This window comes from Salvelinus fontinalis, chromosome 14, assembly GCF_029448725.1.
Source record: "Salvelinus fontinalis isolate EN_2023a chromosome 14, ASM2944872v1, whole genome shotgun sequence".
In the NCBI taxonomy this organism is placed as follows: Eukaryota; Metazoa; Chordata; class Actinopteri; order Salmoniformes; family Salmonidae; genus Salvelinus; species Salvelinus fontinalis.
Window position 1 is genome coordinate 50,736,338 of NC_074678.1, and position 22,850 is coordinate 50,759,187.

A 22,850-nucleotide genomic window follows, 5' to 3' on the forward strand; every position below is an offset into this window, starting at 1 on the left:
AAAAATTCCCTGTCTTAGGTCAGTTAGGATCACCACTTTATTTTAACAATGTGAGAATAATAATAATAATTTTATTTCAGCTTTTATTTATTTTATTACATTTCCAGTGGGTCAGAAGTTTTACATCCACTCAATTAGTATTTGGTAGCATTGCGTTTAAATTGTTTAACTTGGGTCAAACATTTCGGGTAGCCTTCCACAAGCTTCCCAGAATGAGTTGGGTGAATTTTGGCCCATTCCTCCTGACAGAGCTGGTGTATCTGAGTCAGGTTTGTAGGCCTCCTTGCTCGTACATTCTTTTTCAGTTCTGCCCCAAAATTTTCTAGAGGATAGAGGTCAGGGCCTTGTGATGGCCACTCCAATACCTTGACTTTGTTGTCCTTAAGCCATTTTGCCACAACTTTGGAAGTATGCTTGGGGTCATTGTCCATTTGGAAGACCCTTTTGCGACCAAGCTTTAACTTACTGACTGATACCTTGAGATGTTGCTTCAATATATCCACATAATTTTACTCCCTCATGATGCCATCTATTTTGTGAAGTGCACCAGTCCCTCCTGCAGCAAAGCACCCCCACAACATGATGCTGCCACCCCCGTGCTTCATGGTTGGGATTTTTTCCTCCAAACATAACGATGGTCATTATCGCCAAACAGTTCTATTTTTGTTTCATCAGACCAGAAGACATTTTTCCAAAAAGTACGATCTTTGTCCCCATGTGCAGCTGCAAACCGTAGTCTGGCTTTTTTTAGGGCAGTTTTGGAGCAGTGGCTTCTTCTTTGCTGAGCGGCCTTTCAGGTTATGTCGATATAGGACTCCTTTGACTGTGGATATAGATACTTTTGTACCTGTTTCCTCCAGCATCTTCACAAGGTCCTTTGCTGTTGTTCTGGGATTGATTTGCACTTTTCGCATCAAAGTACGTTAATCTCTAGGAGACAGAACGCGTCTCCTTCCTGAGCGGTATGACGGCTGCGTGGTCCCATGGTGTTGTTACTGCGTACTATTGTTTGTACAGATGAGCGCGGTACCTTCAGGCGTTTGGAAATTGCTCCCAAGGATGAACCAGACTTGTGGAGATCTACAATTTTTATTCTGAGGTCTTGGCTGATTTCTTTTGATTTTCCCATGATGTCAAGCAAGAGGCACTGATTTTGAAGGTAGGTCTTGAAATACATTCACAGGTACACCTCCAATTGACTCAAATTATGTCAATTAGCCTATCAGAAGCTTCTAAAGCCATGACATAATTTTCTGGAATTTTCCAAGCTGTTTAAAGGCACAGTCAACTTAGTGTATGTAAACTTCTGACCCACTGGAATTGTGATACAGTGAATTATAAATAAAATAATCTGAAATAATCTGTAAACAATTGTTGGAAACATTACTTGTCATGCACAAAGTAGATGTAATAACCGACTTGCCAAAACTAGTTTGTTAACAAGAAATTTGTGGAGTGGTTGAAAAACTAATTTTAATGACTCAAACCTAAGTGTATGTAAACTTCCGACTTCAACTGTATATATTATTTGGGTCTCCGGACGATTCTGGTGAGGGTTATCTGGCCCAAAGGTATTACTTGGGGCTCGGGCCAATTGTGCTACTCTGGCAGATGATTACACGGGCTGCTTTATATAATTAACATTTATTTCTTTTTCCATATTTTCTCATTGTTTCTGTGGTCAAAAAATACAATTAACATTTAAATTAAATTCTTTAGGAGTCCTGTGTAGTATTTTAGTATTTTGATACTTTGTGCAAGGCAATTGATAAACATTAAAAACTTTGTGGATGGAACTTCCAGAGTGGCACAGCGGTCTAAGACACTGCGTCGCTGGGCAAACTGCGTTTCTACAAATGCTATTTCGAGACCCGTGCCGGCCGCGACCGGGAGACCCATGAGGCGACGCACAATTGGCCCAGTGTCGTCAGAGTTAGGGGAGGGTTTGGCTGGCCGGGATGTCCTTGTCCCATCGCGCTGTAGTGACTCCTGTGGCGAGCTAGGCTCATGCACGCTAACACAGTCACTAGGTGTATGGTGTTTCCTCCGAGACTAAATGTTTTTTTTGTGGATGGGTATAATTTACATGTATAATAATATTTAAAATGACTAAATTGGGTAATTTTGTATACATTGGCTTAAATTTGCATCGGACCGCTTCTGGGGGGATTCTGGTAAGATGCCTGCAAATTTGGCTGAATTCCGGTAGACGGAAACAGCCCTATGTACATGGGCCGATTCTGGGCAGTCATTCATTTTGATTCCGGGCTGAGTCCTACACCCGATTCTGGGCCATTCAATCAGTTCCGGCCCACCGGAATTTAAAAAAAATATACATATATTTTACCTTTATTTAACCAGGTAGGCCAGTTGAGTTCTCATTTACAACTGCGACCTGGCCAAGATAAAGCAAAGCAGTGCGACAAAAACAACACAGTTACACATAAACAAATGTACAGTCAATAACACAAAATAGAAAAATCGTTGTACAGTGTGTGCAAATGTAGAAGAGTAGGGAGGTAGGCAATAAATAGGCCCTAGAGGTGAAACAAATTACAATTTAGCATTATACTGGAGTGATAGATGTGCAGATGATGATGTGCAAGAAGAGATACTGCGGTGCAAAAGAGCAAGAGGGTAAGTAATAATATGGGGATGAGGTAGTCGGGTGTGCTATTTACAGATTGTCTGTGAACAGCTACAGTGATCTGTAAGCTGCTCAGACAGCTGATGCTTAAAGTTAGCGAGGGAGATCTAAGACTCCAGCTTCAGAGATTTTTGCAATTCGTTCCAGTCATTGGCAGCAGAGAACTGGGAGGAAAGGCGGCCAAAGGAAGTGTTGGCTTTGGGGATGACCAGTGCAATATACCTGCTGGAGCGTGTGCTATGGGTGGGTGTTGCTATGGTGACCAGTGAGCTGAGATAAGACGGGGCTTTACCTAGCTTATAGATGACCTGGAGCCATTGGGTTTGGTGACGGATATGTAGTGAGGGCCAGCCAATGAGAGCATACAGGTCGCAGTGGTGGGTAGTATATGGGAATTTGGTGATAAAACGGGTGGCACTGTGATAGACTACATCCAGTTTGCTGGAAAAGGGCCACTTCTGGGCCAATTCCTCATTGCTAGCTTGGCAGGGTTGACGTGTTATGCTCGATGCGCTCCGTTTTCCACCAGAAAATGTCAAAGAAGAGTAGAACCAGCTCACCTGCTTTTACACTATGAAGAGTAGAACCAGCTCACCTGCTTTTACACTATGATTTATAGATGTTCAATGTTTCTACTGAAAATAGTTTCACCGTATTAAATCGATAGTTCAGTTCAGGTAACAGGGTTGACCTTAAAAACCTCTTAAGCTGGCATTCCCCGCGAAATCGGGTACTAGCATTACTTAAATATCTATATGTTTACATTACTTATTTTATTGATTTCCCACTGTTTTATACGTCCGAAGACAGCAATCCAGACCTTCCTAGGACCATGTAAACTTGTATTTGCCTCCCTATGGTGGTCGGCTGCATCATTACATCGATTTAGATCACTCCGCTACTACGTTACCTGAAAGGGGTGGTCCTTAGATTTTTTTTTATCCAGATCGACTGCTTCAAGCCATAGATATTGCAAAGCAATCTTTGAATTTGTCTCTAACAGGCAGATCTAAATTCATAACTTTCATAACTCTACAGTAAAGAATGTGACCTACACACTAAAATAAGTTATTTGGTGTGTAAGTCAAACATTTGTTTTACGTCTGAGGCATATGCTCACAATGACAAAATGGATCCCTTTACATAACCGTTCTCCCCTTGTCTATAGGAGGGACGCACGCTGTTTAAATGGCCCAATTGTTGAATTAGACGTTCACAGATTTTGACTATCACTAATGTCATGATATGTTTGGTAAAGTAATTAAGGTGAAATATTTTAGGTAGATGTTCCTAAAACAGATTATAACTATATATGGACATTTTCTAAAGAATGAAAGGCTTATTCATTCACCCCCCCCCCAAAAAAAAATAATATTTTATAATATATTTTGTGTACTAGATTATATTTTATTTTTTTATTATTTTTATTTTACCGTTATTTTACCAGGTAAGTTGACTGAGAACACGTTCTCATTTGCAGCAACGACCTGGGGAATAGTTACAGGGGAGAGGAGGGGGATGAATGAGCCAATTGTAAACTGGGGATTATTAGGTGACCATGATGGTTTGAGGGCCAGATTGGGAATTTAGCCATGACACCGGGGTTAACACCCCTACTCTTACGATAAGTGCCATGGGATCTTTAATGACCTCAGAGAGTCAGGACACCATATGGGTTGAAAAGTGTTTTTTTTTCCTCAGATGTAAATTAACAATTCCAGTGAAAGCCAAAGGTCATAGCTTTCTAGGGGGTGGGGGAACACTACTACATGAATAAAATTTGACCCTATTGCTAGATTGATGACTAAAGCCATAGCGAAACAGTGCAAAACCTCTGTCAGCTCATTGAGGGACGGACATAAATGCATCACTAATCACATGGAATGTATAATCATCTTCAGAAATGACAGTCAAAGCCACAAAATAACTAGGGCTTTACAATGACGGTGAAAACTTCAATAAATGGGTTGAAATCTTCCTAGAAGTCAGAGGGTGCACGGAGGGACATGTCAAAATGCTAAATTTTGATTTATTGAATTCTAAATGTGGTCTATTTTAAAGGACACTTCATGTAATATAACAGGCTTTTAAAATGCAATATTGGAGCACATTTTATGCTTAAAATATCAAAGGGATGCAAAAGGCACTCTTCTTGTGGAACGACTCAAATGCATGTTTATTATGGAGGGAATGTTAAGCTGTTGGGAAACAATAATAATGGGCAGTTTTTCTGCATGATATGGTACTCTGGGGATAAAAGTATTGGTACTTAAATTTGTATCCATAAAAACTAGCGGAAAAGTCCAGTGCTACTCGTTAATTCCTTGTCAGAAATGTTTTGTAGCTGTCAATTCCCATTAATGAAATGGCTTGTCAGTAATATTACCAGTATGTTTTTGGCCCAGATATTAAGTCATGGATGTCTTCATAATAGCTTTTTATTGAGAGTGAGAGTTCCTCATTCCTAAATCTTTACTCATGTGAATCTGGTCTCTATTCTTTTTGAGGTACAGTTGCTATATCATCATTCACCATCTGGGAATACACAACTAATGAGATTGTAGATGCCGCCCTTCCTTAACTAATGAACTCTCGAAATCCTGTTCTGATTATAGACTGAGCTAGTCACATGGGCCAAATTGTGGGTTTGAGGGGTATAGCCTCAAACAACACAGGACGCTATAACACCCTGTACTCCCCAACTGACAGGAGGAAATGTTTAGTCACACTATGAGCCTGCCTTCTCTCCACCCTGTTTCCAAAAGATGAGCGGACTGCCAACGTTTCACTTCCCGTATGTCTGTTCTATGCGGGTGGGATATTGTAGATTTCTGGGGAAAAAAGTGGGAAATCATCTCAATTCCTGGAAGAAACTCATACATTTGAAATAGTTAACATTAACTTTAATGTTTATTTCATCTCAGCTTTGCTTGTTTTCTTCTTCCTCAACATCCTGTCCTTGGTGCTCACTTATCTGACCAAGTAATTGAACAGAGTAATGACGTGAGCACACAAACCCTCTCCATCATCACTTAAGTAATCAACCTTTTTATTACCCCAGTATTGCCACATGGAATAATTCTATAGGTTCTATAATTCTATATCAACTCTTACCATGGCCTTGTTCTGTGACCTCATGAACTCTTCCTGTTACCTTAACAAGTTCTAAACCAGGAACTTGTCTTTATGAATCAATATCCGGAGCAACATCGGCCTTTTCTAAAATTGGTGGGTTATGGGGGAAAAAATCACAACACCATACAAGGCGAAAAATAATAATTCTGAGGTTGCGTCCAGCCAGGCCAAGCTGTGAACCCTGGGGAGAAGTTATGGGCAGGCAGTAGACCGGCGCCTCCAGTGCCTGTCAGCAAACTGACAAACAAATGAGGGCAGGGGAGGAGAAATGGAAGGAACGAGTAGCACTGTGCATACCTTTTGGGTTTCTCGCCCGTGTAGTCACCGTCTGCTGGAACGTTGGTGAGTAAGTGTCGATGAAAGGACGGCGGCTCAACAGCATACTCATGTTGTTTAGGCAAACGAGCAGACCCACCAGATCAGCATGGGCCAGTAGTCTTCGGAGAGGAGGGTTGTGAAATTGAGTGTGTGGCTCTGGAGCTGAATGCAGGGTCCTCAGCATATTCGCTTGACTTATGGGCCAGCAAGTGACGTGTAGGTGGTTCATGGGACTCTGGACAGGGCAGACAGTTTTGACTCCTCTTGATGAGACTTGAGATGTAATGGTTGGGATGTTGCGGATCTTGGCTGATGTGGCCTGGTATCTCTGATAACTAGAGGGCAGAGTACATCGGACATACCATTGGAACAAGGATCATCAAGAAAAACATGAAGAGATGACCCATCATGAAGTGATGATAGCACGAAACTGCATGTTCATCATGCTGAGGTTTGTTTGCATGCCTGCATCATCATTTCTTCTGAAGGACTTGGCTAATGTTCTTCACATGAAAACAAAATCAAGCCATGCATACTTACTTTCTCCCCAGTTACAATAAACGTGCAACTGAGTTCAGTGCTCTTCTTTAACCTGCAGCTTTTTCTTTGGAGGTTACGGCCTAGTTTGCATCACAAGAGTGGCTGTGCTCCCGCGAGATAGCTTTCCCTTGTTTATGAAGGGCTTACAGTGCATTCAGAAAGTATTCAGACCCCTTTACTAAATTTTGTTATGGGAAAGCCTTATTCTAAAACTGATTAAATTTCACTCATCAATCTACACACAATTCCCCATAATGACAAAGCAAAAACATTTTTTATTTTTTTATTTTGCAAAATACCCTTTACTCTGTACTTTGTTGAAGCACTTTTGGCACTGATTATAGCCTCAGGTCTTCTTGGGTATGACGCGACATACTTGGCACACCTGTATTTGGGGAGTTTCTCCCATGCTCTGCAGAACCTCTCAAGCTCTGTCAGGTTGGATGGGGAGCGTCGCTGCACAGCTATTTTCAGATCTCCAGAGATGTTCGATCGGGTTCAAGTTCGATCACTGGCTGGGCCACTCAAGGACAGTCCGACACTTGTCCCAAAGCCGCTCCTGCGTTGTCTTGGCTGTGTGCTTATTGTCCTTGTCCTATTCGACTGGGGTGAAGGTTCACCTTCCGAGGTCCTGAGCGCTGTGGAGGAGGTTTTCATCAAGGATCTCTGTACTTTGCTCCGTTCATCTTTCCCTCGATCCTGACTAGTCTCCCAGTCCCTGCCACTGAAAAACATCCCCACAGCATGATGCTGCCACCACCATCCTTTACTGTAGGGATTGTGCCAGGTTTCCTCCAGATGTGACGCTTTCCATTCAGGCCAAAGAGTTCAATCTAGGTTTCATCAGACCAGAAAATATTGTTTCTCATGGACTGAGAGTCCTTTAGGTGCCTTTTGGCAAACTCCAAGCGGGCTGTCATGTGCCTTTTTACTGAGGAGTGGCTTCCGTCTGGCCACTCTACCATAAAGGCCTGATTGGTGGAGTGCTGCAGAGATGGTTGTCCTTCTGGAAGGTTCTCCCATCTCCACAGAGGAAGTCTGGAGCTCTGCCATCTGAGTTTGGCGGATGCCAGGAGAACGCTACCTGTCCGAATGCATAGTGCCAACTGTAAAGCTTGGTGAAGGAGGAATAATAGTCTAGGGTTGTTTTTCATGGTTTGGGCTAGGCCCTTTCCTGTTTCAGCATGACAATGCCCCATGCACAAAGTGAGGTCCATACAGAAACTGTTTGTCGAGATCAGTGTGGAAGAACTTGACTGGCCTGCACAGAGCCCTAACCTCAACCCCATTGAACACCTTTGGGATGAATTGGAACGCCGACTGCGAGCCAGGCCTAATTGCCCTACATAAGTGCCCAACCTCACTGATGCTCTTTTGGCTGAATGGAAGCAAGTCTCCGCAGCAATGTTCCAACGTCTATTGAAAAGCCTTCCCAGTAGAGTGGAGGCTGTAATAACAACAAAGGGGGGACCAACTCCATATTAATGCACATCATTTTGGAAGGGGATGTTCGATGAACAGGTGTCCACATACTTTTGGTTATGTAGTGTATCTATCATACTTCCATAAAAGTTGTATGTTAAAAGCTGATTGACCCAAAGGAGGGATGTCACTAGGGCTAGACTTGCCAGCCTTCACTCTCTCCAGCTTGGGTTCCCCACCCCTGGCAGAGAGGGGTGTTCTGGGGTCCTCTGAACAGCTGGAGGCCAGACCTGTGATGAGTGGACTCATTTTTCCTAGCTGGAGCAGCCCGCTGGAAAGGCTGACCGCTGGCTGCTCACTGGGGTGTGAAGGACAGGCCTCCGGGAAGCCCTCTCTCATAAAAAGTCTCCTCTAAACGAGAGGGGCAACAGTGCCGGCCCATTCTGGGAACCTAGACATAAACAGCTGAACTGCAGAATGAAGTAGCAAGTGAGAGGAAGAGGGGGTGGAAGGACTGTATAATATTCTACACGTCCTCCACTTTTCATCCCCCCTCTTTGTAAGGGAGTGTGGTGGAGGACGAAGGATTTGCGGTGTGAAAGAATGCCTGCAACACTATGCCTATTCATCCTGGCCGTCCATTCATCATCAGCATTTAGAAAATACAGGCAGGACTGTTTGGATTCCCCTCGCAAGCCCATTCCAAAATATGAAACCCTAGCCATTCTTTCTGAGTGAACTCATGAGCAGTCTACCCGTTAGTGCTGTTAGCTTGTTGAGCTGTGGATCTCGGGAGTTAGAGGTGAAGAGAACTGAGGCCTACCGCTAATGAGGTGGATACATCAAGGTCTGACCGGGAGTTGTGTCCTGTCAAGCCATTGTCTATGAGGCCTCAGTCTCTGCCTCTGGTTCCAGTAGATTAAGTTATTACCTGGTCTTGTGACAGTTGGCTTTATCCTGAGGGGTAAGGATCCTCCTTTTTTGCATGTTTGAAGAGCAAAAGTAAGCTTAAGTGTACAAGTGTGTGTGTGTATAATCTGCAGTGTTGTATAAAAGGGTCGTTCCTCGAAATGAGGCCCTTTTGTGCCTGTTATATTAAATGAAGTGCCCTTTAATATAGACCACATGTAACATTCAATATATCTGTTTTTAATATGAATACAAAGTTGCTAAAGTGCCAAAATTCTGCATTTTGGCATGTCCCTCTGAATTCTAGGAAGATTTTAACCCACTTAACCCCAGAAGTTTTCACCATCATTGTAAAGCCCTACTTAATTTTGCAGCTTTGACAAAATCATTTGCGGAGATTATTATTTGTGATTAGGACACACAACACAACTTTTTTTAATATGGTGAAACTATACCTTTTCAATGTTTTTTCCCCCCAAAAGAAACACTGAACATCTAATAGTAAAATCACAGTGTAAAAGCGTTGAGCTGGTCCTGCTCTTTTCTTTTTTGTTGTTGCCATTTTCTGTTGTTTTGTGGTGGAAAACTGAGTGTGTCGAGCCAGTCTCTGCCCAGGTAGCTGTAGTCCCTGGCAGGCTCAGCGTACCGAGGAGACCATTGGATGTTGTGACTGGGTGAGTGACATTAATGGAGCTTGGCCTCTTTGCGTTTGTGCACATTTCTCTTTTATGGAGAGGAAACGTCTCCAGCAGCGGCCCTCTGCCTCTCTGCAGGGGAGCCGAGCGCAGACTCCAAAACCATTGCCCTGGAACACGACTAAACACACCATAGCTCATCGGAGGAATAGAGGACTGAATGCCTTACATTTTTGCACAAGGTGAAATAAACGAAGTGTAATTATTTAAGTGGGTAAGCCATCAGGGATGTACAGGTAACTGCCAAAGTAAAGGAAACCCCAACCGGAAGTGTCTTAATATGGCATTGGGCCACCACGAGCCACTAGAACAGCTTCAATGAGCCTTGGCGTAGATCACAGGTGTCAAACTCATTCCACTGAGGACCGAGTGTGTGCAAGTTTTTTTTCTCCTCCCTTTTACTTGATTGATGAATTAAGGTCACTAATTAGTAAAGAACTCCCCACACCTGGTTGTCTAGGGCTTAATTGAAAGTAAACACCTGCAGACACTAGACCCTCCATGGAATGAGTTTGACACCCCAGGCATAGATTCTACAAGTGTCTGGAACCTTATTGAGGGATGCGACACCATTCTTCCACGAGAAATTCCATTATTTGGTGTTTTGTTGACGGTGGTGGAAAAGGCTATCTCAGGTGCCGCTCCAGAATCTCCCATAATATGCTGACCACACCGCTCGTGTTATAAAATAAATGTACACATTATTCAATAATTTCATCCAAATTGCTCCTCGTAGCCAGGCGCTAAAATAGAACTTGGTTCTATTTTTGACGAGTGACACGCTGCAAGTCCCACCTTTTTAGGAGCATATACCCACGTGGATGATTGACCGATAAATTGAGACCCACACTCCAGTCCAGTTGGTGGTGGTGGTAATACAAGTTGGTTGCCAACCGCCATATAAAGTCCACAGAAGAAGACTGAAGGAGAGATTACTAGAAACTAACTAGGTTTCCTGTTTTATTTGTGGATTAATTGTAGAGAAAACAAAAATGGGTTAAAAATCTACAAAGGACCTTGTGGATTTCAGGTAAAATAACAATCCAATGTTTATATCCCAGGACAAATTGTCTAGCAACAGCAAGCTATCTAATTGGCCATGAATGTTTCATGTGTTTCGACGTGTCCCCAAATTAATATAGTTGGTTCAAAGTTTGTTTTGATATTTCAACCTGCGTGTCCTAGTCGCGTCTGGTCGGGATAGACAAAATCAACATCCGCGCGATGGCAAACGCGTGTGCCCGGTCTAGTCAGATACGACTCCAAACACCCAGAAAAGGCTACTCTTCTTGATGTTATCCTCACAAATAATCCTGATAGGTATCAGTCTGGTGTTTTCTGTAATGACCTTAGTGATCACTGTTTTACAACCTGTGTTCGTAATGGCTGCTCAGCTGAAACGACCTGTCCTGATTTGTCATAGACGCTTGCTAAGAAACTTTAATGAGCAAGCCTTCCTTCAGAAACTGGCCTCTGTCGAAGACGCTTGGACCTTATTTTTTGATATTTTCAGTGGTATTGTTAAACACATCCCCATAAAGAAAATGAGAATTAAAAACAGGTTTGACTGATCTTGCAGAGTTACTCCACCTCAAGAATTGCATTTGGCGAAAGGCTCGGCACACACATACTCAGGCTGACTGGCTCTCGTTCAGGCGAATGAGAAATAAGTGCACTCAGGCTATCTGGAAGGCCAAAGTTAGTTACTTTAAATGATCTCTCTCTGTGGGTCTAACCCCAAGAAGTTCTGGAAAATGGTCAAAGACATGGAGAATAAACCCTCCTCCTCACAGCTGCCCATGTCCCTTAAAGTTGATGATGTGGTTGTTACTGATAAGAAGCACATGGCTGAGCTCTTTAATCACCACTTCATTAAGTCTGGATTCCTATTTGACTCAGCCATGCCTCCTTGCCCGTCCAACATTTCCTCATCTCCCACCCCTTCTAATGCGACTATCCCAATGCTTCTCCCTCTTTTTCCCCTGCCCCGCTACAAAGTTTCTCCCTGCAGGCAGTCACTGAGTCCGGGGTGCTAAAGGAGCTTCTGAAACTTGACCCCCAAAGAATAATCTGGGTCAGATGGTTTAGACCCTTTCTTCATTAAGGTTGCTGCCCCTTTCATCACCAAACCTATCTCCAAACCTTTTAACCTGTCTCTCCTTTCTGGGGAGGTTCCCATTGCTTGGAAGGCAGCCACGGTTCGTCCTTTAAAGGGGAAGATCAAGCTGAACCTAACTGTTGTAGGCCTATTTCTATTTTGCCCTGTTTGTCAAAAGTGTTGGAAAAACTCGTCAATAATCAACTGACTGGCTTTATTGATGTCTATAGAATTCTCTCTGGTATGTAATCTGGTTTCCGATCAGGTTATGGATGTGTCACTGCAACCTTAAAGGTCCTCGATGTCACCATTGCCCTTGATTCTAAGCAATGTTGTGCTATTTTTATTGACTTTGCCAAAGCTAAGAAAATCTGCTGTCTCTGCCACTGCCTGTCACCAAGGGAGAACCCCAAGGCTCAATCCTAGGCCCCACACTCTTCTCAATTTACACCAACAACATAGCTCAGGCAGTAGGAAACTCTCTCATCCATGTATATGCAGATGATAGTCTTATACTCAGCTTGCCCCTCCTTGGCTGTTGTTAAATGCTCCACAACAAGCTTTCTCTACCCTTAACCATGTTCTGAACACCTCCAAAACAAAGGTAATGTGGTTCGGTAGAATGCCCCTCTCCCCATGGTCTGATTACTATCTCTGAGGGTTTAGAGCTTAAGGTAGTCAACTCATACAAGTACTTGGGAGTATGGCTAGACGGTACACATCAAAGCTGCAGGCTAAAGCTAAATCTAGACTTGGTTTCCTCTATTGTAATCACTCCTCTTTCACCCCCAGCTGCCAAACGAACCCTGAATCAGATGACTATCCTACTCATGCTAGATGACGGAGACGTAATTTATAGATCGGTAGGTAAGGGTGCTCGCGAGAGGCTAGATGTTCTTTACCATTCGGCCATCAGATTTGCCACCAATGCTCCTTATAGGACACATCATTGCACTCTATACATCCCAGCCCCCGCAGGAGGCCTTTTGGTAGGCATCATTGTAAATAAGAATGTGTTCTTAACTGACTTGCCTAGTTAAATAAAAAATGAATAAATAAATGTAGGTTTTCAATTAGGTTGAGAGCTGGATTCTGACACCCTTTGAAACCCCTTTCAAGTCAGAGCTCTTTTTCTAGTCATTCTCAGCAAAAATAATGGGCAACTCGGCATTTTTATACATGACCAAAAGATGATGGGATGTTAATTAACTCAGGAAAGACACTTGTGTGGGACCACCTGCTTTCAATATACTTTGTATCCCTAATTTACTCAATTATTTCCTTTATTTTGGCAGTTACCTGTATGTTCACTATGTTGCCGACGTGGTGATCCTTTCTCTGTGACATCACTGTTGTGAGCACATTGCAAGGACTGCTGGTGAGGCTGAGACATAAGCATTGTTTGTATTCGCCTGCCTTCCATGGAGGAACATAAATCCTTCATGAGGTAAGGACTCTGCTTGGAAGAGAGTGGGTGACATTTCTCAGAAGGAACCGATAACATCAATGTATCCGAGATAAAATGAGGACAGGACATTTAATATGGAAGCCAAACTCAATTTTGTGTATGATAAAGCCCTTAATTATTGCTGTAATTGTTGTTGAAATTCACGAAGACAAAATCACAACGGAAAATGTATTTATAAAATCAATCTGACAAACAAGCAAACAAACAATTCAACATTCAGCAATACATTTTCAGTCCACTATTTGCAGTAAATGTAATATAGTCCTTAATTACATGGATAGTATACATATGAGTGGTATAGGGAGAGAAAATATAAAAAGACAACATTTAAGAAAATGAACAGCATTTACAAGAGCTTATTTAATTATTCTGGTACCACTACTTTATATTTAACGTAGGCATATACAAAACCTGTACAAGAGATATCCCATGTTGTATTAAGTATAGCCCCGTTTATACTTGCTGATAACATGTCCTGATCTTGTCCACATTCTGATTGTGCCCAGTTTTAGACAGGTATAGACAATTTGATGAACAGATCTTCCTGACCACCTTCAGGGATGAATTGATTGGTTGGATGAAAGCTCAGTGGGCCGAGCCTAGCGACTGGTCAGTGGGTGGGTTTTTATAGGTGAGGTTCAAAGAAATGTTACGTTCCAGACTACATCCAGAAGTAGTCAGGAATTATTTTATTTATTTATTTTTGGCAGGTATAAAAATGTGGGCATAATCAGAATGTGGAGCCAATACGGACACAGGAAGCATGTTAGCACCAGGTATAACGGGCTGAAGAGCTCTTCGTATTGTAAATGCAATGCCGAAAAGAGTGACAGTAGTATGTATCCACAGAATATTGAGTTGCACCCCCCTTTGCCCTCAGAAAAGACTCAATTTGTCGGGGCATGGACTCTACAAGTTGTCGAAAGCATTCTAAAGGAATACTGGCCCATGTTGACGCCGTTGCTTCCCACAGTTGGATGTCCTTTGGTTGGTGGACCATTCCTGATACACACTGGACATTTTGGTGTGAAAAACCAGCAGCGTTGCAGTTCTTGACACACTTAAGTACTACCATACCCCATTCAAAGGCACTTAAATCTTTTGTCTTGCCCATTCACCCTCTGAATGGCACACAAACCATGTCTCAAGGCTTAGAAATCCTTCTGTAGCACTTTCCTGCAGTCTATGACCAAAAGCACCTTTGACCTCATGGGTGGAATGCTAATATTTTTCATAATTATAAACAAAAATCTGGTGTATCTCAAACAGTTTTGTTATATTTCAGTCTTCTGTGATGTGTGTAATATTGGGATATAAACTCAATTTAATACATTTAAACTCTGACATGGTACAGGTGTATTTTTTTAAAGCCCATAACCATGAGGTGTGTAGATTTGTTTAAGATTACCATGATTTAGCCCAGTGCAGTAAAATGTTACCGGTCTCCTCATCTACACTGATTGTTTGTAGGTGTTGTTTTTTGCTATCCAATGAGCAGGAGGCAAAAATACTTGAGTTTGAAATATAATAGTGAGCATTTCACAAACAGCGGGTACTACAATATGGGGACCTAAACTCAAACGTGCCCAAACACATGGCCTCCCGAGTGGCGCAGCGGTCTAAGGCAGTGCTAGAGGCGTCACTACAGACCTGGGTTCAATTCCGGGCTGTGTCGCAGCCGGCCGCAACTGAGATGCGGCGCACAATTGGCCCAGCATCGTCCGGGTTAGTGGAGGGTTTGGCCGGCCGGGATGTCCTTGTCCCATCGCGCTCTAGCGACTCGTGTGGCGGGCCGGGCGCATGCACGCTGACTTGTATAGTGTTTCCTCCGACACATTGGTGCTTCCGGGTTCAATCCCAAAATGAGATTGAATATGAAATGATACTCCAAAACATAAGGCTTGTTTTCCCCTACACAACAAAACAAAAACACTACTGACAATCCCCTCACAAACAGACAACTAGTCTGGTGTCAAACATGGAGAATCTGACAATTCATTTTTACACCTAAAATCACAAGTATTGTCATCAAAAATACCCACTATCAAAATCTTTGCATGTGCTACATTATGGGCTTTTATCGGAAGAGTGACAAACCAGCAACGTGCACTCTACATCGACTCACACTTCAAAGTTTCACTGCAAACATCAGTGATGACTTAAGACTAGGAAAGTGGGACCTTGTGCAATTAAGATGGCAGGATATGTTTACCTGGAGGATGACCATTAACCTTAATGTTTAACATTGTGACATCATGAATCTCGCTTGTAGCTTAATATACAATAGATCAATGCTATGAAAACATGCTACCAAAAGGTGCTTATTATGGATCAACAACAAAACACCACATTGAAATGTATTTTTTACTCGAGGGGTAAAAATGTAGACCATTAAAAAGCGATATATGACAGACACCTTCGCCATTGAGGTTCTGGAGAAACGGCCTTCTGGTGCTGAGCACACCCCGTTAGAATTGCGGACCTATCTGCACACTTCCAGGCGGGTCCTCCTGAGTTGTAGCATCTCCCTCATGGCCTCTGTTGCGAGTCGTACTGCTGGTAGCGGTTCAGCTTCTCCGGGTCGTTTGACGCCATCTGGGAAAAGTCCTGGAAAATGTCTTGGTAGGTTTCATCTCCTGCAAGTACAAAGTAAACCATTACAGTGTAAGTACAAGACTAGCAGAGACTTACAGAGCAGAAAACAAGTTGCTATTGTATAATACAACGCAAGACTGCGGAAGGAAAGTTTTCGAGAGCTCAAACGGTTGTCACAGACATGCATGCACATGAGGGGTTTGAAGAGCGAGGGAAAGAAATATAGGAAGTTGGCCATACCTGTTAAAGTGTCACTGTGGCTCAGTAGAGAGAAAGCACAGTATGTGGAGGAGAAAGAGGTGACAGAATGAAAGAAAGAAGCAGCACCACAGTGTTTGAGCAGTGTGAAGGCCTGAAGCAATACCAAGGTAAGGAGCCCTCTCTTTGCAGTGAATTGTGATGCGGGAAAAAATGACCACAAGATTAGTTTTGTTAGCAACTGTATTGTATTTAAAGTGCATGATTTATGTACAAAAATACAGCTGTGTTGGCCTCAGCACCCAAAAGAAACGAGAGAACAGAAGAAAGGCACAAACTCCGGGGAGGAGAGAGAGGAAAAAAGAGAACAGTACAGAACAAAGAAAAGTGAAGTTAAAGAAAGACTAAGTAATAAGACAGCCTCGTTCCACACTTCAATTGGATCCATTCATACACTTCAGGTTCCTTCACTAACAAAGTGTTAAACATTGTCTTTGTAATCAACACTACTGTATTTGCTCTTGACCTTTAGGCAATAATAATCACTCACATCGCATTTTTAAAGCATGACAGAAGTTACATTGAGGAAAACGGTACGTGGACAGTCGTATTCAATCAAGTATCCTTCTTGTTACAGGTCCAATAATCTATGGTCATTGACTGAATCTACATAGTGAGGAAAAATATCCAGTAGCCTACATTACGTCAAGTCCAAAGAGCAACATGCTGTCACCTAGGTTGCTATTCAAACGCAACTGTTAGCCCTCAGTATATTCCACTCATTCGGTGAATAGGGGGGAATTTCTAAATGCAGCACTCTTGTGGCCACCAGAGGTAATTGCACAAGTTGTTTCCTTACCCTGTCAGACACACACTGCAAACTCTAGCCTTAATGCCTTTGCAGACTGTACAATTTTACCCATTTTATGTCATGATTTTGTCGCCCCCCCCGACAAAGTTTCCAAGTCGTGGGCAAATTCTTAGGTCGTAAACGATTGTCGGATGTCTTGGCACGTAGGGTCTGCCAATTAAGTACCACTACGTGCAGTCGTAGGCTCCGACCAATTTTTGGGGGCCTTTATCCTGTAGTGTGGCTGGTGTTATGAGCCGATCCACGGTGACAGACCAATAGGAACACAGCCAGCACTAATGATGAATATTATTGTGATTAGTCAGATTAATATAATTGTTCGATATAAACATGTACATGCTGTGCAAGAAGAACGATTTCCCTAATAATCTTGTTTACATGACATCTGAAAGCCGGCTACCTGATGGGATTTTTGATAAATGCACAAAATCGGCAATCAAACGTTCTACCACAGCGTCCATTTTATTTTGGGAAAGCCTGTTTGGACATATAAAGTTGGCATACTTCCAGTTTTTCTGAACTCACTTCACTCGCAGAAAAGCAGTGTGCTGGTTCAGTTGATGCAGTTGATGTAGCCTATGTCTGCTGACGTGGCCAATTTGGTAACATTGCACAGTGTGACGTGATAATCGTCAAAGACTGAATCCGACATACAAAGGCCTTTTGACAAAACTTTTCAGGAACAGCGCTATTCATCACAATCATTAAAATCACTTCTTTAACTGATACTCAATCTCCTCAGTGCACACTCACACACACTGGCTGGTCACAGAGCAGGACTACATGGTACATGAGACCACCATTGACATATATCAGACAACCAAGAGGGAGGTACATGTCTTGCCTCTGGGCTGTCCAACCTGCTCAACATAGTCTCTGTGTGTTCTCTTTCAGCTGGTATCCATCCCCTTTGGCCAGGATCAGGGTACAGTTGTACTCAGTAAGTGCTAAGGGGAGTCTTATATGGACTTCTAGGAGCAGTCTGATAAAAGTGCTTTTTGTCCTGTTTAAATTACCCATCTGGCCCGGGGACATTGCCAGGGGCACAGACTACGAGAGTGGGGAGATGAAGAATGAAAGAGGGGTACATTTCATTCATTCATTATTTTCCAACAATACTCGAGTGAGCTTCACACTGTTCTATATTGACATTCTCAGTTAAACTTATTGGAGTTTAGAAGAAAAATATGTTAAGGTAATTATATAACTAGTATGTGGTAAAATGCTGTAAATGGTTAAATATGGATACTTTTCTATACTACTGCCCTCTACCACCTTGATATCCCATATCTAAACTTAAATTCACACCCTAAATAGTGTCAGCTAACATTAAGGACAGTCAATTAATGTTGTCAAAAGTCAGACAAAGAACAGGATTCCCAGTGGGGGAAAATGTTCAATTTTGACAGGCATCGTACTGTAACCAGGTAGACTAACAATCAAATCAAAGCTTAAAACAGGTGTATAAAATACCACACAATACAAAAAAACGAATACAAGGATGCAAGCACAGAAGCCATAGCACTCACCCAGTGTTATTTTACATTACCGCTTCAGAGAATCTCTCTCAACTTTACTTCCTATTCTGCTTAATACTGTTATGATATAGAAATGTATGTATATTTATGTACAATACATCATTTACAACAATAGTTATGCTTATATGGATCCAATTGTTGTTTTAAAATAGATTCTTTCCGAAGTCAATTTCACAAAAGTAAATGTGCCAAGATTGATACTTCCTTGTAACGATAAAAATGTCAAACAAGACAAGGTCTTTTACACAGGAATTTAAGACTCACTGTGGGAAACATACAAGCATGTAACACACTGAAATATTGCATAAGCATATCAGGAATATGCATATAAATATTCTCTAAGGTAAATCACTAATAATCACACCTGGTGCATGGCAAGACACTGCTAGCTACTCAACAGTCTGACTGTCAAAACTGTCATTCAAAAAGTCAGGATTATTGCCTGATAGTCAAGACTGACGTAACATAGTCTTGACTGCTATTTGATAGTCATGACGACCTCTGTTGCAAGTTCTCTTTGAATAGACATTGCAACTAATAAAGACATGGCTGTTTGAAAGTTGGAACGCATCAGACAACAAGAGCCACGACTTCAAAGGAGCCGCGAGTCACAGCTGTTCAGTAGTCAAAACACTGTCTCTACGGCGAATGGCTTTGACCCCGGTCACGTAAATAAAAGTCTAGCACCTTTCTCCAGACACAAGATGCAGCTTAGCTTACCACCTGGCTGACCTGAGTCTTCATAGAGGTATTGAACAACAACACAGGACATCAAATGTCTGCTTATTAAAGATATGATGCCAGTCCTGTCTGTCTGTTTGGGCTCTACTGTCTCTAGGGTTCATCCAGCTGCAGGTTAATAAACTCCTGCATGCATTTCCTGTATTGCATCTCGGTGGGGCTGTTGGTGGAATATTGACCTGACTGCATGTAGGGCCCCTCCGCCTCCCGCATCTCCTCATTCATCTTGGCCAATCGCAGCCTGGGAAAAAGGGAGAGGGGAGCGAGATTTGAACAAAAGTTAAGAGATTGATATGGGGAAAGAACAGTCACTTAATTCTTTCATGTTTTGCCAACCCGTGTACGGTACAATTTTAATGATGCAAACACAGAATGTTAGCTTTTAGTTACAGGTATCCATTATTTTTTTTTAAATAAACGCACTTTACGTATCCAGTATCTACTGTATATATTCTATTAAAAAAGGCCAACAGGCACAACACTCACAACGTGACAATGTCTGCATTGGCAGCGTCCACTGCCATGGATAGTGGCGTTTTCTCTTCAATGTCTGCCGCTTTCTGATTGGCTCCTCTTTTCAGGAATAAACACACTTGACTGTATTGGAGAACAAAAATTCAAAAGGAACCAATACATTTTACCCCAACATGAACTAAGATCATAGACTGTCAACTTGGGTCACCACAATTAACCTCAAACACAAATAACCTCAAATACTACCCTGGTCTATTATGGTCAAATCATTTACAACCCGCCTTAGCGGAGGCTTGACATAATGGCTTTAATCTAAACCAAAACACATTAAAAAAAAGGTCAGATGACTGAGATGGAGTCAAAGAAGCAGTCTTATCTTATTAAGCCAAGTGAAATCGTCTAGGAATAACAGACCTTTAATGCTGGAGCTGTATTTTTTGTACAGACCTCGAATGTCTACTCTATAAGAGCAGTCATTGTATGGGGTCTTTAACAGGCCTAGTAAAAGAGTGGAGGATGTGGTAGTGGTAAGTAGTGAGAGGGGGAGACTGACCCAGTGTGACCCAGGATGGTGGCGTGGTGAAGTGGTCCTCGGCCCTGGGCGTCCTGCTGGTTCACGTTGGCCGCATTTTGGAGAAGGAACTCACAGGTCACCAAAGAGCCCTGGAATAATAGGTATGAAATGCAAATTTACACACGCATACAGGTGACAGATGTTTAGAAAAGGACCAGTCCATTTAACACACAAAGAACACACACTCCCCATGCCTGTCCACAATACTCAAGTATCCTATCCATCCATCTCACCCCCTGCACAGCCATGATGAGCGGGGTTCTCTTATCGTTGTCGGTGTTGACCCAGTTGACCTCTGCTCCGTGGGCCAGGGCCTCGGCCATGTCAGGCAGGCTGCGTGCACACGAGGCCCAGTACAGCTGCAGTCCCGGGGAGTACTCCTTGGGCTCCGAGAACACCACCACCTCCTTACAGGGCGACGGAGGGGGCAGGGTGGCAGGCATAGTCATGGGAGGCGCCTCAGCAGCTTCTAGGGGTGGGGGGAGGGGTAGAAAAAGAGAGAGGGAGTAAAAGGGTTATCAGGAGTTATCAAGGTGTAAATTGTTAACGGGCCTCCCGGGTGGCGCAGTGGTCTAGGGCACTGCATCGCAGTGCTAGCTGCGCCACCAGAGTCTCTGGGTTCGCGCCCAGGCTCTGTCGCAGCCGGCCGCGACTGGGAGGTCCGTGGGGCGACGCACAATTGGCATAGCGTCGTCCGGGTTAGGGAGGGTTTGGCCGGTAGGGATATCCTTGTCTCATCGCGCTCCAGCGACTCCTGTGGCGGGCCGGGCGCAGTGCGCGCTAACCAAGGGAGCCAGGTACACGGTGTTTCCTCCGACACATTGGTGCGGCTGGCTTCCGGGTTGGAGGCGCGCTGTGTTAAGAAGCAGTGCGGCTTGGTTGGGTTGTGCTTCGGAGGACGCATGACTTTCGACCTTCGTCTCTCCCGAGCCCATACGGGAGTTGTAGCGATGAGACAAGATAGTAATTACTAGCGATTGGATACCACGAAAATTGGGGAGAAAATGGGATAAAAATGTAAAAAATAATTTTAAAAAAAGTGTAAATTGTTGTTTGTCATGGCAATCAGAAGTATATTTAAATAAAGGAATTTAAATAAGATATGGCGTTCCAGTTTCAATGTGTGCACATGTATAGGGTTATTGAACAGCTAGCTATATTTCACTATAGGCTGGGTACAAGTGAGACTCATCAGGCTGGTGTGTATGTGTCTTACCTGCTTCAGCCAGGCTGTTTGTGGAGGGGATGGTGGCCAGCATCTCCCTACTCCCATCAGCACTGTTCTGGATGCCACTGTCCGCACTTCTTACTGCGGGGGACCAAACAGTCACAATCACTCACAGTCACTATTCAACAGCACAGCAGCGCACACATATTCACCAACTTCAACCAAGTGGTTAGAGAAGTCAGTGCACTTTGGCCACCACACCCAGTGAAGCCATTTCCCGGCTGACCCCACAGCCACGATAACCCATAAACAAGTCACTGACCACAACCACGTGATGAGACAACCCTGAGAGGAACACATGGTATGCTCCACACCAATACATTCAAGATGACTGCACTATCCATTTAGAGAGTGAGATTGGGGTTGTGTGAGGGGAATGGAATGGGTATTAGTCGACAGCCTGAGCGGTGAGTACAGATGGGTGGAGGGAGGTGGAGAGCGAAACACACAGAACCATACTTACTGCTCCTAAGCTTGGCGGAGGTGTCAAAGTAGGAGAAGAGCGAGTCAAGCTCGTCTGGACAGAAGAGAGAGTCACGGCGGGCCTCCAAGCCCTTGGTGGCAGCTAGGCAAGGACAATGGATGGTGTCGGAGAGTAAAGGGCACGAGGTGGAAGGGTAGAAAGGAAAGAATAAAAGGCAGCGAGGGGGAAGGGGTTAGTCCAGAAGCACAGAGCAGCCGGAGGAGGGTGGAGAAGAGAGGGATTGAAAGGAGAGGATAGAAGCACAAGCAGTTAAGACTACAGGCTAGGCTACCTCAAAGAGAGAGAGCAAAAAGAGAGAAGATGGGAGAGAAGGTGCCTTCTGTTGTGTGTCCTGAGCATGACATGGTGTTGTTCTATTATACTAGTGTAGCGCAATTCTGTTGCCGTACCTTTAAAAAGGCACACTCCATAGCTGGTACTGTATTTTTGGTCAATAGTAATAACAGTAACAGGCCCTAATGCTTGTTTGTTTTTGTTTTGGAGGACTGAGAGGGATGGGGTCTTCGCAAGTGTAAAATCAAAGAGGAAGAGGAACAGGTGCTATGATTGGCGTTTTTGTGCTGCACCTTTAAGAGACTGGATCCGGGACTTGTTGACGCCTACCTGACTGACTTGAGGAATTGGAGGCGGGCCGGAGTTTGGGCGTGGGCGGGGGCGGCCGGGGAGGCAGGTGCTCCGAACTGCTGCTCAGTCTCTTCTCTTGCTTGGACAGGGACACTACCTTGGAGCGCAGCTCCTCGTCAGACGGGCGCCGCACGAAATGCCGGTCCACATACTTGGCCCTGATGTAGGCCTCGATCTCCTGCCTGGGGAAAGAAATGGGATGCAGACGGAAAGTGAATTCAACAAACTGAACAAATCTGGCAACCCAGGCAAATACGGCAAGCAATCTTGAAAGTGAATTCAACAAATTAA

The 22,850-nt window shown here is 43.5% G+C and overlaps 1 protein-coding gene across 4 annotated transcripts in view; it reads right to left on the reverse strand.

Moving 5' to 3' along the window:
• Positions 1-13,386: 13,386 nt before the first annotated feature.
• The window catches only part of LOC129811083 (arf-GAP with coiled-coil, ANK repeat and PH domain-containing protein 2-like), a 106,268-nt gene continuing 96,804 nt past the window's right edge, over positions 13,387-22,850 (reverse strand). For 3 of the 4 annotated variants that reach the window (XM_055862238.1, XM_055862237.1, XM_055862236.1), the window contains 8 exons: positions 22,539-22,741; positions 21,915-22,016; positions 21,440-21,532; positions 20,457-20,692; positions 20,203-20,312; positions 19,662-19,772; positions 19,355-19,416; positions 13,387-15,868 (listed from right to left, as the gene is read on the reverse strand). In XM_055862238.1, coding sequence (XP_055718213.1) covers positions 15,762-15,868; positions 19,355-19,416; positions 19,662-19,772; positions 20,203-20,312; positions 20,457-20,692; positions 21,440-21,532; positions 21,915-22,016; positions 22,539-22,741 — 1,024 coding nt within the window. In that variant the 3' untranslated portion in view covers positions 13,387-15,761. The remainder of the gene's footprint in view (positions 15,869-19,354; positions 19,417-19,661; positions 19,773-20,202; positions 20,313-20,456; positions 20,693-21,439; positions 21,533-21,914; positions 22,017-22,538; positions 22,742-22,850) is intronic. The other variant, XM_055862239.1, reaches the window with a different exon arrangement.